The sequence below is a fragment of the Lissotriton vulgaris genome, unplaced genomic scaffold (genome assembly GCF_964263255.1).
Source record: "Lissotriton vulgaris unplaced genomic scaffold, aLisVul1.2 SCAFFOLD_956, whole genome shotgun sequence".
NCBI classification, from domain to species: Eukaryota; Metazoa; Chordata; class Amphibia; order Caudata; family Salamandridae; genus Lissotriton; species Lissotriton vulgaris.
Window position 1 is genome coordinate 755,689 of NW_028242570.1, and position 18,119 is coordinate 773,807.

Consider the following 18,119-nt stretch of genomic DNA (forward strand, 5'->3'; position numbering starts at 1 on the left):
TTTCCTTAACAGTCTTCTTTGGGAAGGCTCTACACACCCTACACTTGTCAGGGACGTGGTCAGGGTACAGGCAATATAAGCACAGATCGTGCTTGTCCTCCGCTTGAATCCGCTGCTTGCCGCAGGAGGAACAGGCCCTGAGAAGGGCTTTCTTTTGCGAGTCCGCCATGGATGAAGCCTTCTTATTGGATTCCGACATGGGAGACAGCAGTCGAAGATAGGATATGTATTTTGTTTGTACAAAGTGTACTTCCAGCGAAGTTTGAGACTTCGAAGCAAGAAAAACCTGAAGAGCTCAGGTTGGAGACTCCCTAGCACAACGTGCGGTAGAAAATCTGAGGGACTGAGGCTCCTCCCGGGAAGGTTCTAGAGGGAGGTCGGAGCTGATTGGCTAACGATGAGAGTTCGGTCCTTTTTACATAAGGACGTGGAAAGGACCCAAAGGGGAGGCCCTTCGGCCTATATTCTCTATGTATGTCCTTAGGACATTACTTTTTTATGTACCGGAGGTTCCCGTCTCGGCGACGGGGAATGATTCAGGCATGTGAATCTATGAAAGACACCCAAATACTGGATAAGTCAGACTTACAAAGTAGACTGAGGAAGCCCACCAGGCAGCCCAGCAGCACCAAGCTGGGCTTAGTGTAGCATCCTCGCCCTACCTCTTATACTGAACGTACTCTCATGCACTTGTAATCAAATCTTGCAGCTATTTCTAGGACAGCAAGAGATGTCTATGGACATTTCAGGCCTTTTTACCTTCTCATTCACAGCTCATATGCATGATGCATAACACAGCTCACGAATAGGGGGCCATTCTAACGAATATTACACATCTGCACCCACAATAGGGGGCCGTTTCAAAGCATATTACACAATTGCACCCACAGTTTATGGACAGGTGCACCTAAGTTCAACACTAGCTATTACTCCTTGCCCGCCCCTCACCCCCTTGGCTGGCAATGTATGACCACAGGTGTGGATGTTGTTGCGCAATCGTGGTGTGGATATTGTAGCGCAATCATGGGTCAGAATTCACATGGCTTGCACTGTCACAATGGATAGACTCTCAACCAATAATAAAATCTAGTCCCCTCATCTATGGTCCTACTTGATGAATAATGGATTTCTTTTCCCTGCTTTCACTTCCATGAAAGGCTTTACCTTCACATAGTAAAGGCTATATTCAGCCAGACATAAAAAGACATGATGTGTAATTACATCAGATCCATGTACATCACTCGTGGCCATAAAAAATCCACAAGACCTAAAAATCAGGGACAAGATATGGGGGAAATCCATATTTGCCAACAGTCCATAAAAGAATGCAACTGTATTGCGTTCTGATACCTGGTACTCGGCTGTGTCTGCAGATTCGTAGGCCTCGAGCTCTTTGACATCTGCAGACCCATTGGGAAGGTCAGTCATGCCACTGGTCATTGAACTACTGCTCCCAGAAGACTCTTTGGAATCTTCCTCTGTCAGGTCTATTGCAGGTCGACCATTGAGATGGGTACCTTCAGCAGCCGCTGTCTTCTTCTTTGGGACATGAAGACATAAAACTAAATGAGCATTTGAATAGGGACAGAATGGTGGCAGACAGAGAAAGCACATGATCATGAAACAATTGACAACTAGGGCAAGTGGAAAACAGACAAGGGGGAAGAGAAGCAATGGGTTGCTAAGGTTAGTGGGCCTCTCACTAGTACAAGTGGATGGGATTCAGAGGCAAACTCCTGGACTTACACTCTACAGAGGGAAAGACTGAGATTCCATTAAGCAAGAGAGAAAACAATGAAAGGGGGAAATAATAAGTAAAGGCTGGGTGACATCTTCTAAACGCAAAATGCAGGTAACGGAAGAGAGCAAAGGAACACTTTCACAGATACCAAGAGAGGACTCAGCTAAAACAAGCTTTAAATCTGAAATACTTTATAGACAAAAGCCGATCAAGTGGGGTCACTGCTTTGGGCTTAATAGTCCCAGTGACCTGTCAATTACCCTTTTGTTTTCAAGGGTTTAGGCACAGCCAATAGCTTTTAATAAAACTCTGATTAATAGGGGATGTACATGAAAAACCACGCAAGCTGGAGCAATGCTATGACACACAACCTATTAATGTAGCTGAGTGTTATTAGATTGGTAATAATGAAACCAGCCAAAGACCAGCTGAGAGCAGTAATACATGAGATAAAAGAGGTACCATAACATGCTAAGTCACCACCCAGACCAGAATGTAGGTGCTGTACATGAACTACACTCCCAGCTACACCTCACAGAGCTGCCACCGAAAAGAAGCCATAGACCACAACATGCAGTGTGGTGGACGGGAGATGGGAAGAAAAGATAAAGAGAATAAGGAAGAGAAGGATAAGGAAAAGGTGTCAAAATGGAGCATTGACTCATCAGCAACAGTTCACTCCAATTCCTCTTGTCTCTAAGACTTAACAGGGAAGGATTCCAAATCATCATTTTTTCTTCAGAGGGTCCTAAGATTTGGATACGTAAGACAAAAATGACTTTAAGAGAAAACACTAAAAACTGTAGATGTCCGAATGTGTCTCTCTGTCATTGGTGGTTAGGAGAGTCTTCCGAGGTGATGTTTTATGTTTAACAAGGTAAAGTCCATGGTTCTTATTTCCATCTCTCATAGCATGAATGATCTTTCCCTCCCGCAAACGTGACAAAATCACATCTAAGAGATCCAGGAAGGATGGTCTTTTCTCTCTAATTCTACAGTTTGTATTCCATTAGAGGTGTTTTGTCCTATCCCAAGCTTGATGTTAGCCTCCAGGGTCAAGACTGATTTGCCTATAGCTGGGTCTGAACTGAGGTGGCAAGGTGAGCTAAAGATTGATGATGGATTCAACACAGATCTGTGACTGGGGGTGAGTGTCTGAAAAGTTTCAGCGCTAAGTCCATCATCTCCTTGTGTTTGCAGCCTCCATGGTTTGCCATCTTTTAATGTTAGTGTGGTCCCTTCTAGTAATCGCTTTCTTTGTAGCATCGCTGTCTCCCATCACACTTTTTCATGGTTTCAGCTCGTGGAAGGTCATTGCATTCTGTCTGATTCAGATTCTGGTATTTTGATCACAGTTTTTGTTAGATATCTTTTTCAAGCCATGTACAAGGATGAACCAAAGAAGAAACTATATAAACAATTACACATTTTCGTATCGTTCAGTCCTTCAAATCCACCAAGCTGCATTCTTGTTGACTGCTGAGCCAGACAATATCAGAACAAGGAGCGTCTCAATGCACTCCCACATGGATGCACAGCTGTGCGTCATCAGAGGAAAATGGGGTCTCTTACTCGCAGTCAGCATGTATTGTTGTAGGAAACTGGTGATGTCCTTATTCCCATAACTGGTTCGGATGGTGCCAGCATTATGTGGAGTGGCTAAGTTGCTGGGAACCTCCCACTCTGTTGCATCACATGAACCTACTTCTTCCTTGGCCATACAGCAGAGGCATCAGTCAGCACAGACCTAGATTGTCAGGGTATGCTACACAAAGGGATTAAGCCAAAGTTTGTACCGACCGCTAGAACTTCAGCCACACCCCTAATAAACTCCAGTTAGTGACCTCAACTTTCGAGTACTATTGGCAAATTCTAGAATTTGGGAACAAAGATGGATTAAGAGAAGTGGAATGAAGAGCCGATAGACAAGGAAAAATGAGCAACACAATACAGAAGGGACTAAGGGAAGAGTAATCAAAGAAGATACCACAGCTGCATAGAAATTAAGGCATATCCAACTACCAAAATAGAGAAGAAAGTGTGAGAATAATCAAAAAGAAAGTAATCAATGGGCAAACAGGGACAGGAAGAGAGGAAGAAATCAGAACGGAAAGTAAAAATAAAGATGAAGGAAAGAATATATGAGTGGAACAAAGGCTGTCAGAATATCTTCAAAATAAACCAACCTTCTGAGCCACACCCTCTTTAGGGCTTCCAGAGCCATTCTCTGATCGACGTTTCTTGGTGTGGAATGTTAGACCGGCCTGAAATATATTGCGAGGAGAAGGCTTTCGGCGCAGGTTGCCCTCTACACCTGCAACTCCCCGTACTCTGATCTGCCAAGAAAAGAACAAGGTAATTTTTTGTGTTTTGTTGAGTGGTTATATCAAGAGATCTATAGGTCAATGAACAATCACTGCTGCAAGGCACCTGGTGATAATCATCGTGCACTAGAGAAACCAGGGCATGTCCTGTACATTCCATTGTATTTATTAGTTTAAAGTGGAATGACTGTCTAGACTCTTCACTTGCTGCAGTAAAATGAAAAGCAAAACTGTGTTCTTTGGGAGCATAGCACAGTACTTAATCATCATGCTAGGCATTTTCAACAGAACTCATAAAAAATATAATAGTGCAACACACAAAGTTATATTTGAGTATGTTTTAAATGTGTACTTTGAACTGTGTGTGGGTGTAATATCCATATTCTGAATTGTGCTGTTTAAAAAAAAATACATTTTAGCGCGCCCTTGAACAAGTGTTTGATTTCCTAGGAAAATGAGATTCTGATTTTAATTGCAACAACAAGAGGACCATCATTATGACTAACTTTATCCTATAAAATATTTATGACATACCATACTAAGAAATTGCAAATATATGAATACACAGATGAAATATAAATGCATTAAAAGGTGAGAAATAGGAGAGATCTTTCATTTTTTAATCAACACCTCCCATGTAACCAGAAACTGCAATTTTAGCTTTGTATTTTGAAGCCTGGGAATTAGAAATGTACATTACAAATGTCTTGCTCCTCAACCCTGAGCACTGTCATATTTAAAACTGGGACTTCCTCTCTGACAACAAATCTGAGAGTGAGAGCCCACTCAGACATTACACTCATTGAGAGGGACTGCTCCTCAGAAATGGTGCCGCTGCAGAGGTTTCGGCATCAAACAAAAGGAGCGGGTATGCAATTTTTTGAAAAGTAAATGTCACAGTTCTTGGTACACTGAATATGTTTAACACATAACAAATAACAGACTATTTCTCTGTTCCACCTGTACTGAAACATAATATTATAGGAGTTACGCAGGTATCAACCCAAAAAAGAAGCATATTTATGAAGATATTGGTGACGTGGCAACCCGGACAGGTCAGTACGGTTACCCAATGGGAGTTATTTACCAGGTAAGGGAGATACTTCTTATTCTGACTTTGCTATTGTTAATGCCGATCTGTACCTAGATTCCTTTGAGGGTTCCAAAAGGGTGTAGGTTTTGTTAGCTGGACTAGAGACCGTATGATCATGGGTAGATAAACAGCAAAATCACAAGGGCTGTTTGCAGCAAAGAGAGGGAAGGCAGTAGCAGTGGATAAGGCGATCCAGAACCTCACCTCCCACAAGCATAGTTCTTCATAAATCCAAGTATAACAACAAGTACCTCGCTGAAGCTCAAAGGCCAGGAAAGGTCATCTTCAAAAAATTCTTCAACCTTCTTCTTTGAGTAGGACATCTTTACTTTTTCACCTGTAGATGAAGGATGAAATAAGTTCACAAGTGTATTCATTGTGAGAAAAAACAATTATTCGAAGCCGTTACCAAGGTGTCAGCATCGGACTGAAAACAGATCTGCATCACACACTCAAGGTACCTTTTTAGCTTTTAATTATTCTTATTGACTTTCCATAATACACAACTTTAGACAGTCATACCCGTGTAAATGTAAAGAAAATATCCCCCCACACAATTCTCTGATGTGACACAATTGCTGTGATAAAGCTAGCCCAGATTGCACCTTGCCCTCCCCTTTGACCCCTGCTAGCATATACTTCTCATTGTTGAACAGACCCCAGGGCTCGAGTTTTTCAAGCCCCTGTTATCGTTGCTTAGGTATGTCCGGACAGGATCCACCATTCTGTTAAATTTATAGGTCTCTCCTTTGCAATCATATGCTATCTTTCTCTGAGCAAGTAATTGTCAGAGCTTCTGGCGCCACAGTTCCGAGGTTGGTGCCAATAAGGATCCCTTCATACTCAGGATAGACTGTTTAGTGGTGCATATTAGTTAAGAGATTCTTTTCCCAATGATTGAGTGTAATGGAAATTTGTATTCTACCAGAACCCCTAAAATGATTAGTACTTGGTCTCCTAACTTTCTAACCTCAATTTGGGAAACACTATTTAGAATGTTTCCACAGAAATCCTTGCGCTTGGGACAAGTCCGTAGTATATAAATGATTGCCCCGATTCTCCACACTGTCTCCAACAAGACCTATTATATGCTGTTGAAAGGGGTAGTAGTGCCATTAATATAAGACAAATCTGTATGAAGGCAATGCTGGAAGGCCCTGGATCTTGAAATGTACATTTTCCATCCTCATCTCTTGTCGGTACATTAACTGACCTGCATGACAGTCAGGTATAACGGCCCTGTCAAATCTCACCAGTGTGTCCCCACCTAGCGCTTTATCCCCAGCCCTGTATTCTTGTTTTTCTCTTTAGTTGGGCATCATGGAAAGCATCAAAACAACAGTTTTGCTGTCAGGCGTTATAGTTCATCTGGGTTTTGGCTGGTTTGTAGAGACTCTGGACATGTCACAGGTATGCCAGTACACTATTTGCATGCAATAGTCTTTTATCCATCAGGCTTCAATCTCTATCTGTTTTCCAGGTTTCTCCAACCTTCTTTATGTCCAGGGTGCCCGCTGGGGACTGGAATTTGCAGTGCTCGCTCAACAGGGAACATGCTTCTTCTAAGGAGGCCAGAGCATGCTGCTTGTCTTCTCGTGGGAGATAAACAAAAATAGGTGACACCATCTTTATTTGATGTCTTGTTTTCAGCAGTTCAGCAACGAGCCTAAAGGATTAAGACATGATGGTTTCCTATTCCTTGTAGAAGTGGACTCTTGTGGACTCCAGTCATAATGTCAGGAGGGGCACCTTGTGTATCCAGTCTTTGGGAGACCATCTGTATTCTATCTAGATTTAATGTGTCCATTTCTGCTCTAATATAATGTCAAATAAGCTCTGGATGTAGCTTGTTAGGTCTCCACCCTGTATTTCATAGGTATTCTGCAGATAAAGATGTTGTTTCTCCGTGATCGTTTCTTGAGGTCTTCGCATTTCTCCTGAAGGCTGATGTGGCGTTCCTTGTGTCTGATTATGTGTTGCTGGAGACTATTGCAGTCATCAACTTGTTTCTGCAGGGCCTTTTCCGCCTCCTTCAATCAGTTTCCCAATTAAACCTTCACATGTCTTGTCAGTCCTTGAGTAGGTCTCTTTGGACAGCCTGGATGTCTTTCTTAATCTTGAGAAAGGCCTGGTCTTTTACCACTGTGGTAATTTTCGTTTTTAAATTGATTTTAACGCTTGTTGCCCTGAAATACCTCCACACTCACTCACCATCTCACCGGCTGCTCAGACTCCCTTAGCCCCGGTCCGACACGGCTTGTGCCGAATGTTCGGAGGGCTTCGTTGGGAGATCCGCATCACTTCCGGCGGATGCTGAGGTTAGCGCTCCAGTCCTCGGGCCACCATCAGCATTTAGGGCCCACAGACCGCGCATGCACAGCGGACGCGCGCGCCGGCGGAATGCCGAAGGCATGCCAAAGGCAAGACCGCCTGAGCCCGTCCGCACCTGGACCGTGCCCAGTGCCATACCCCCTCCTCGATCGTACCCAATTGACGTTCCGTGGCCAATGATTTCAAACATTTTCGAGCTATTTGACTAGCAACCTAAATTGGACCAACCGCCAGAATCTGTCTACTTCATCACTGTATTCATTTCGAGTGTATCCTACGCACAATCGATTTATTTCTGTGCCCGACTTCAACGCAATTAATTGAAGGTGCTGGTGCCGTCAAGATTTTTAAACTGACGTGCTTTTGATTTAAAAAAGGGTCATCAATTGTATATACCACTATGTTGTCCTGATGATGGTCTTAAGAAAATTCCAAAAAAGACCGAAACGTCGACTTGTTTAGTCCAATTCTGCATATTTTGTCTCATGTCATCTTTTGATTTTCTTGTGACTTTGAGTTAAAATCAATTAATTACTGTAACCCAGCAGTCTGGACTTTATTTTTGGATATGTCAAAGGAAAAGCAACCAACACCTTGAATATCCCTATTATATCCATGTATGTACCCTATTCCATGTGATTGTTCACTTTTTTGTACAGAAATTTATATCTTTTGCCTTGAACTTCAATAATAATTTTCAGACAAAACAAAAATCCTGGTTTCATGTTTTATTAATCATTTATTGTACATATGATGTTAGTGTGGTAACATCTTGTGTTCCTTGTTTTAGGAACTTGTTTCTTTTGAACTAAATAGAACAGCCACTGATTAAACTCAGGCTTAGGTACTTTGATTGCTCTTAAACAAGTCCTAACAGTGCTGAAAATTTACAGAACAAACAAAACCCCTTGCTGGCCATTTTCTATTATATACCCCCTGGTCAGCAGCGCTCAGCCCCGAAGAAATCCTACTTAGGTATGGAACTTCTACAACTATGCCCAACAGCTAACCGACTTTGCGCACAGTTCATATTAGATGGCCCGCTTAAACTGCGAACGAAAACCTGCACTCATTGTCACTTTAAACCAGTCACTGACCCAAGGCCTGAAATCAACAACATCCATATATTAACAACAAGAGGAGAATCAATATAGGAGCTGCTCTCATAAATGCCTGATCGTTGGACTAAATAAAGAGGAGATTGCAGACTTAATCACTGACCACAAAATAGATCTTCTGTTTATCACAGAAACATGGACTGATCTGGCTTCTGAATCAGACCTGGTATGGAATAAGTTTATTGATTGATTAACTAAAATCTTTACAAAGCGTAAGTGATCAATTATGTACATTTGAATTACAATGCCTCATTAAAATGCATTTTTTTTAAAAAATGGGTTAATCCTTTTAAAATTATATACATACATTATTAATACTGGTTTAAGAAATATAAATTCATATGGTTAAAAGTTAGTGGAGAATATAGTCATATAATGATCAAGAGTTGCATCGTTCTAATTTTTTCAATGTAATTGTTAAAAATTTGGTGAAAGCAGAGTTAATGGATACATCGTCAGGGGAAAGACATCTAATCAATGCTTGTCTGCATGTTCTTATCGCTCTTTCATTGAATAGCCTTTTTAGTAAAGTTGATCTTTCATTCTTTAGTTCTGGACAAAGGCACAGGAGATGTATACAGTTTTCCTCACCAGCTCTGCACAACCGACACAATATGTTGTTTTCAAGTTTTTTCCAAGGTAAAGCATGGGAGTCTCCTGGCCATATTCTGAATTGTGCTTTAATGAAGATATGTTTGCTTTTCCACGACCATGCTGTGTCCAGATACTGCTGAGGCCTCTTTTTTTTGTAGCCGTTTACTATGGACCAAACGTGTTTCCTTTTAACAAAGGTCTCTTTGTCACTTATCAATGATAGGTAATCTGTTGTTTTATTCACAACGTTTTTGAAAAATTCGTGGGCTATAGTAGTAGTCCAGATCCCCCTAACCCCAAATTCATCCAGAGCCTTGTCTAGATATTTCCAGGCGGATGAATTACTATTGTCCTCAATCTCTTTCCATAGAAGCTGCAAAATTAAGTTCTCCTTATCATTTTTCACTCTGTTCCGTACTTTGGTTATATGGCCCTTTCGTGCATACAGTTGGTTATTCAAGCCAAATTCCAACCTGACTTGGGCTTGTGAGGCATTTTTAGGTAAGAGAAAAAGAGATCGAAAGGTTTTAGAGATAGCATTATTAATAGTTATTGCGTCTTTTCCATTTAGTGCCTCGCTGCCATAGGATAGGGAGGGTAACAGTTTCGCCGATATCACCTTGGCTGATATGTTAAAAAGCTAGTAGAGTTTTTAATTATCCCAAAAGCACCTGTTAGTGCATTTGCTTTCCTGGTGATATCCAGTTTCTGAGGGCTAAAGTTATCATTATCTTTAAATAGGACTCCCAGATATCTATAGGTTTCGACTTGCTCCAAATTTTCCTTTCCCAAGAACCATTTTGAGTTCTACTTCTTTCTTGAGTTTTTTGTGACAACAATATCTTTAGATTTAGATTCATTTATTACCATTTTGTTTTCGATCGCATATTCCTGTATGCGTGTTATTAACCGTTGTAGGCCCAACTTTGTGTTGTTTAGAAGGATGACGTCATCTGCGTTGAGTAGATTCGATATATGTTTGTCGGCAAGCTTAGGAGGGTGTGCATTTATATTGTTCAAGGCTTCGGACAAATCGGCTAAAAACAAGTTAAATAGTAAAAGAGCCAATACACACCCTTGCTTTACTCCACCTAGAGTCGGTATTTCCTTAGTTAATGATTGACCATTTCCGATACGTACTCTAGCCCATGTTTTTGTATGCAGAAGACGGATAAGATGTATTAACAAGGGGGGAATCCGTTGAGCATGTAGTTTTCTCTATAGGCATTCTCTGTCTACACAGTCAAAAGCAGATTTAAAATCAACAAAGCATAAGTATAAAGGTTGACTTTTTCTAATTGCTTTGTCGTTTAAAACAGATAGGGCTAAAATATTAGTAGCTGTTCCTAGTCCTTTGATGAAGCCAGTTTGGTTAGGCGGAAGAATGCTGTTATTCTTTACCCAGTCTGATAAAGTTCTTAATAAAAGCCCTGCAAGTAATTTTGCATCGGTGTCCTGTAATGTTATTAGTCTGTAGTTTTCCGGCAACGCCCAATCTCCTTTTTTGTCTATGGGTGATATTAAAGACCCTCTCCAGCTTTCCAGTACTATCCCTTTCCTGACTACGTCTTTGAAGACCTTTATAAGATGTTCTGCCCATTCATCAGGATGCTCTTTATACAGGGCAAAGGGTATACCATTTGGCCCTGGTACTCCATTTTTCTATTTCTTTATTAGCTTAGCAACTTGTTCTTGTTATTTCAAGATCAGTTTCTTGTCTTATAGATTCCTCTCCCGAGCAGTGCTCTTTGGTTCCAGGTTTTGTAGAATGTGAATTCAGATGGTGCCCCATGTAATTCAGCCATTCCGTCTCAGTTAATACTGTTGAGACTACAGCTTTATCTGGCCTAGTTAGGCTATTTATCAACTTCCAAAATTCCCTTGAGTTTCCCTGATTACTGGCATAAAAAATTGGAGTCCAAAGATTATTATTAGCTGCCAATTTTTCCTTCCAGATTAATTTCCTTAAATTTTGATTTAAGTCCTTTAAGGCGGTTTTAGTTTCTTCTTTATTCGGAACTTTGTCAGCTCTTTCCTTAATCGATTTCTAGTTCGTTTCATATTCTGTACTGCATATGGAAGGTTAATATGGGTTACCCTTTTGACTGCTCGAGTCACATAGCTGTCACTAGGGTCATTATGGTTACCATTATGAGTTGGTAGGTTTGAAATGAAACTGGCCCACTGTTCAATTATTGATGTAAATACAGATTCTTCCAAACCTTCCCTGGCCAGTTTTAAGGCCAAATCACTGGTCAATCGTTTGTTATTTCTTTCCCAGTTTAATTTCCGTTGATTACTGGTTCCAATTTTACCTTGCATTCGATAAATTTGATGTTTTTTATTTATAAATGATGTGGTGATAATTTGCTGACCGTGATCACTCTCTGGGACTTTCTTTAACTTGTATGATGTACAATTGTTAAAATTATTCAATGATACCATAGTATAGTCAATACAAGATTTGGTATTATGGGTATAGCAGGACCATGCTGGAGGCGACTCCGTTAGGAATCTAGCGTTAAGTATTCTTAGGCCCAAAGCTTCTATATCCCTCACAAAATGTAGACCTATTTGATTTTTTCTCGATTTAGTTGAGATCTCTAGCACTTGGGCCGGAATTAACCACTGGTGATCTTGTGACTGTATCACCTCATCTCTTGTAAATGGGACTAGGAGATTTAGATTAAAATCTCCTGTAATAATAAAATCCACAAAGGGGTCCTCTATCCTTTGCTCTACCAGGTAGGTGGAGAGAGTAGCACACATGTTCTTCCTAGAGGTAAATGTTGGTGTAATGTAAATATTAACCAATTTTAGCAATCTTTTTTGTTCGTTAATCGTATATATTAGCAATACACACTGAACATTGCAGCTGTTTGTGACTAGTTCCACATGCTCCGCATTTAGGTAAATTGAAATAAAAATTGCTAGGCCGCCAGAGTGGCGTCCATAATTGCTTTGCTTGATAGCAGGTTCAAAATATCCTTTGTAACCATGGGTTATAAACGGAGCTGTTGCCCAAGCCTCCTGCAATAGAATTATCTGATAATTCTTAAGTTATTCGGTTATACTATCCATTTTTTTGCCTATACCATTTATGTTCCAAGAGTAAATTGTTATAGCCATATTACAATTATTTATATTTTTAACCAATATTTCCTGGTTTACTTGTCATTGTTTATTGTTTCCATGTAGGTCCATTTTGATCCATAAATCATTTATCCCATTTTCCTTCTCTTTCCTTCTATTTTCTGGTTGATTTACGACTCCTCTATCTATTTGTTGAATTGGATTTTTTAACACAGAGAAGGATGGGTGCCCCTTTTTTTCTTTTTTCAGAACCAGGGAAATTTTCTGCTTTTAAGCGTGGTGTGGGGTATTCTTTTGGCGTAATTTTACTTATCATTATTCCCCAACTACAAAGATTTCTTCTTCCATCATAATTTGTTCTGCTACAGCCAGGGATGTGACTGTTAGCACTGTTAGTGGCAAAAAACCTTCTGGATTTTGTAGGAAACCAACACAATCTATTACTTTAGTTGTCAGATTTGCTAGAGATGGAACCGATTTAAATAGGCACAAAAGGTTGCCTCTATTTAATGTATCTTGATGCCCTCTGGACTCATATAAAGGCTTGAGGATTAGTTGTTCCTTCCTCTGACTTTCCTTGACCCCTTCACTGTTTGTATTCAGTTCCTTTTTAACTATGTTTATAAGTCGTTTGTTGTTATCACTTCTAACTATTACTATTTGGTCTCTTTTTATCGATTTGTCCACCTCCTCTATTTAGTCAATTGCTTCCAACGATTTTGCCAGTTCGATTGATGAAAGTTGTTTCATATTTGTTTCTTTGTTTAAACTTTGTTTCAACATTTGTTTTACCGGTTCAATGAATGAAAGTTGATTGATGTTTGATTCATCATTTAAAGTTTGTGTCAGTGTTTGTTGTTCCACGGTATCAACATTCGGTAGGCCTGAATTCTTTTTTCTAGCTCAGTTTTGCTTATTTCCTGTTTTACTGAAGTGGTTGTGTGGTAAACTTTTTAATTGTATGCCAATAAGGGTTTTGTTTTTGAGCATTTTCTCCGTGCTGACAATTCTGATATTCTGGTCAAAATGCTCATTTACTTTAAAAGTTTTTAGGGGCTTCATCAAGAGCAAGGTGTACCGTGTCGCTTAAACAATGAGCTGTGTCACTTTCAGATCTCTTTTCTGTTGTGGTCTTATTTTTTAGGTCGTTAGCCTTGTTTATATGTTTTCCATGCTGTGCAAAAATATCATAGTACTTAATTTTAGTTGAAATCGATTTTGTTAATCGGTCATTACTTGTATCCTTCGTAGGTTCCCTTATAGGGAGTTTTCCCTTGTTTCCCTTATTGCCTTTATTTTGCAATGTTCCCTCGTGTGACTCTTGACTTGATCCTGCACCTTTGCTTTACTTTGCGCTTTGCGTAATTTTTTCATGTACCTTTTTGTCATTTTGACCAGGTTCTTGTCCTGATCACTATTGTCCATCATCATTATCCACTTTGTCATTTTCCTCTAATTGTTTTTTGGGTGTCCCGCGATTGTTTTTTTTTTATATCCTCTACAGTTTTAGTTAGCGTTGTGATCAATGATTGATTAGTTACTTCAACCTTAGTTTGTACTGGTTGGTAATCCTTTTTAATATGTTTAATTTCAGTTATACCACCTATATCTTCCTTATCGTCTGTTTTCCAATTTTGATCCCTTCTGAGAGGTGTCCTAACATCCTCTAATATGGTACTAATGACTTCTGGTATGGTCCAGACCTGATTGTGGCTACCCCTGAGGGCTACAACATTGTAAGACAGGACAGAGAAGACAAAAAAAGGGGCGGGTTAGCAATAATCTCTCGCAGCAATTTCACTACTACAATACTTCATGTCCCACTGACAACTTGTGAAGCAATCTACTTTTCCATCTCATTGACCCACTCCCAAATCTTTACGGGCATTCTACTCTATCGACCCCTGGGAACCAGGATGGGTTTTCTGACCACATTTAGTGAGGTGTTGGAGTCCATAGCAGCTGACCGAACCCTCACAATTTTAGGCGACTTCAACTTTCACTTAGAAAATTTACATGACAAGGACACTAAAACGTTATCAGATCTTGAGTCGCTGGTCTATCACAGCTAGTCTCGGACAGCACCCATGAGGCCGGTCATACTCTGGACGGTCTATTATCCAATTCCAAAAACATCTCCATAATAGAAATCCTACCCTTAGCATGGTCTGATCACCATGCTGTTATATTTGATATACTGCCTGATATCTATCTACCTACCAATACTTCCGCGAATGGAACGGTTGGATTTAAGGCTTGGAAACAAATAGATGATCAACAGCTAACTACACATATGTCCTCCACTCAACCGGAGGTGACCCAAATATAGCCTCAACAGCCTATACTAACTGGCTCCTCAATGCCATGAACGATCTAGTGCCTACTAAAATGATATCTAAAAATCGAAGCTCTCCATCTGCACCTGGTTCACTAATGCACTTAGAGAACAAAAGCAAAAATGCAGAAATCAGGAAAGACACTGGTGAAAATCGTACACCAATGAAGAAAAACGTTTATACAAGAATGAACTAGCGAAATACAAAGCAATGATCATTCAAGAAAAAAGTATGTACTTTACCGCGCAGATCGAACCTGCTAAAAATTCAAATAAACAACTTTTTCAAGTAGTAAACCAAGATATCACAACAAGCACCACAAAGCCCCCCTGCACCGACACAAACACTGTGCAATTCTTTAGCAGACTATTTCTACGACAAAGTGAATAACATCTACTCCAACTTTTCTGTCCAAAGAAACTTGTCTGCTTAATCCTCATTTCCTAACTTTCTGAGCCTCTCTTAGTGCAATTTCATAAAGTCAGCATAGCCCAAGTCATTGTTACTATGACCTCCATCAAATCCGGCTCAGCTAATGATCCTTGTCCACCAGCTGTTCTTGCCCCAGTTACCGAAATTATAGGCCCTGTACTTACAGCGATATGTAACACAATGTTTTTCTCTGGTACATATCCGATCATCTGGAAAAATACCATACTTAAACCTCTATTGAAAAAATTCTATCTGGATCCAGAGGATAACAAAAATTACAGGCCCATTGCTAGTTTGCGTTTCCCAGCGAAAGTGATTGGAAAACTAATGGACAATCAAATCTCTAAGTTCATAGAGGATCATCACCAACTAGACGATACCCAATTTGGATTCCGTAAAAGTCATAGTACCGAGACTGCGCTGATCAAGGCATCAGAGGAAATAAGATCCATCCTTGACCAGGGAGGGTCCGCAGTTCTTATTCTGCTGGACCTCTCTGCTGCATTTGACACGGTCGATCATGACATCTTGATCAACTGTGTCACTGCAATGGGCATTCAGGACAAAGCAAGAGGCCTGCTGTTCTCCTTTCTCACCAACCGGACCCAGACTGTAACACTGGGCAACATCCATTCTGCCCAGATGACATTACAGTGCTGTGTCCCACAGGGCTCATCCCTAAGTCCGACGCTTTTTCATATCTATGTATCGGACTTACCAGAGTCATCAAGGCACATGGGATGGGCTTAACATCGTACGCAGATGACACACATCTGGTGCTCGTCATAAAGAACAATGGAGAAAGGGTGGCAGCCAGCTTCCAAAAAGGGATTAAGGCCATCAGTAGTTGGATGGCCAGCATTTGTCTAAAACTTGAATCTGACAAAACGGAAGTCATGATTTTTGGTAAGCTTTTTCCCATCTGGTCTAGCTCCTGGTGGCCGCCAGATCTCGGTCCCCCAGCAAACCGCGTCTCCAAAGTCAAGAATTTGGGTGTAATCTTCGACGACAAACTGACTTTTGCATCCCACGCGAATGCAATAGTCTCATCGTCCTTTAGCAAACTCAGAATAATCAAAAAGATCCTTCCATCCCTTCCTCTCAACGCAGGAAGGACTTTGGTCGGTGCTTTGGTGATGTCATCCTTGGATTATTTTAACTGACTCTTCTCTAATGCGCAAAAAAAGGGTTATTCAAAAATTGCAATCTGTGCAGAATGCAGCAGGTAGAATGCTGTCAGGAACCCCCAAATTCAAGCCCATTGCACATGTAATATAAATGTACCACTGGCACCCTGTGAGGAACCGAATTAAATTTAAGGCATTGTGTATTGCCTATAAAGCCTCTCTAAATTTAGGTCCTCAGTTCTTACTAAACTCTCTAGCCATTCATATCCCTAACAGGCCACTTCGATCCTCCAATGCATACTTCCTGTCAGTACCGCGGACCAAAACTGCCTCATGGGGCGATCAACGCTTTGTTGTCTCGGTCACAAAACTGTGGAACTCTCTACCGTTGGAGAACAATTCATGTCATACCTTGTTGGCCTTCAGAAGAAAAATAAAGACCTGTCTGTTTAATCAATAATTCTGCTTTTCTTCCTGCCACGTCCGCAGCGCCGAGACGCCCCTGGGCATTTGCGCGCTTTATACGTTTCAAAAATAAAAATAAATAAATAAGATAAAATCGACAACTTGAATGAGGTTTGCCCCATGATCAGAATTTCCCCCACCCCCGGGGTCTGCCTCCGAGGTACTTATTTTGCCCATGCCTGTCCCTAGTGCTTTAGTCTGTTCCAACAAGTGTTTAATGGACTGTTTTTTCTTTGTCCTCCCGCCTGTCATATCTGTGGTTCTCTATCACCAAGTTCAAATTAGGAGTCAGGCTAAGCTCTGTTGCCCTGGCTCAGTGTCACATGCCTTCAGACCGTCATTGCCACGCCGGAGAGTATCACAGCACAGGGGCTGAACAAAGTATTGTTGCCTCAGGTTGTGTCAGGGCATTCGAGGTGTACTAGCCTTCTACCCCGATCCAATCTTAGACGAGTCAAGGCAGAGATGATATCACCCAGATTGCCTCAGCCTGTGGTTCTAATTATTACAGGAGTTTAGGATGTTCCTCCGAAGTACTTCCTCTCTGGATTATCATCACACCGGGCCATGCTGGTCTGAAGCATGGGCTTTTCTCCCAGGTTCTACTTGTTGCCTCTTCGCAAGGGCGGCTTCACGTTTTCTTGGGAGTTACTGTGGGTACAGGGGCAAGTATTTTTAGTTGCTGGACAGGGTACTTCGTTGAAGGGGAGGTGAAGTAAATCCAACCTGATCCCAACTCACACAACATCTGCATCTCCCTATTGAGTTGTGATAAATGTATATTAATGGGTTAGTGTAACGTTGTTTCTGGTATTTAGCTGGTTTTATTATCTCTTTCTCTTGAAACTGGGACATTCTGGTCACCTGTTTTGTGTTCTGTAACTGCGTTAATTAATATATAGTATGAATTCAACAACTATTTCTGTAATTTATAATAACAAAATATTTGAACAGTGGTGCTAATTTGTTTTATATTTGTAGCACTTGACTGTATGTAGTCTTCTTTAGTAAGCACTATATCTGAGATAAACTATTTATGAAAACGTGCTCAGGTCATGTAAACACAGTGATTTAATGACAGCGAGAGCAACATGCAAGTAAGAAAATCAAATAATGGAAATTGTGAGAAATTGGGATGTTGGTTGAGGGGGGTGATTCCTTCTCAAGCAAGAGACACAATCATTGCATGCTGAACCACACAAGTTGCTAATTTAACTTCGCTTAACCCTGTGATAGTTTGAAACAGAAGCCTCTAGGCCTAACTAAGGGGCAATGTGTAAAGTATTTATGAAGTACTCAAACAGCAACACAGTGAAACCATAACGCAATAAAAATCCTACACTAATTTAGAAAAGTAAAGTTCAATTTAATAAATTGGGACCTTGGTCTTAAAAACCCAGCATGCACATTCCCAATACAGGTCTCCAATATTAGTTGTACCACACACATCTGGCAGGAGCAGATA

At 40.7% G+C, this 18,119-nt stretch overlaps 1 protein-coding gene across 4 annotated transcripts in view; it reads right to left on the bottom strand.

Annotated features, from left to right (window-relative positions):
* Positions 1 to 18,119, bottom strand: part of DNMT3B (DNA methyltransferase 3 beta) — a 371,865-nt gene that overhangs the window by 339,948 nt on the left and 13,798 nt on the right. For 2 of the 4 annotated variants that reach the window (XM_086948364.1, XM_086948366.1), the window contains exons 2-4: positions 5,410 to 5,495; positions 3,928 to 4,077; positions 1,351 to 1,539 (exon numbers count right to left, since the gene is read on the bottom strand). In XM_086948364.1, the coding sequence (XP_086804490.1) occupies positions 1,351 to 1,539; positions 3,928 to 4,077; positions 5,410 to 5,495 (425 nt within the window). The remainder of the gene's footprint in view (positions 1 to 1,350; positions 1,540 to 3,927; positions 4,078 to 5,409; positions 5,496 to 18,119) is intronic. The other 2 variants (XM_086948365.1, XM_086948367.1) reach the window with 2 other exon arrangements.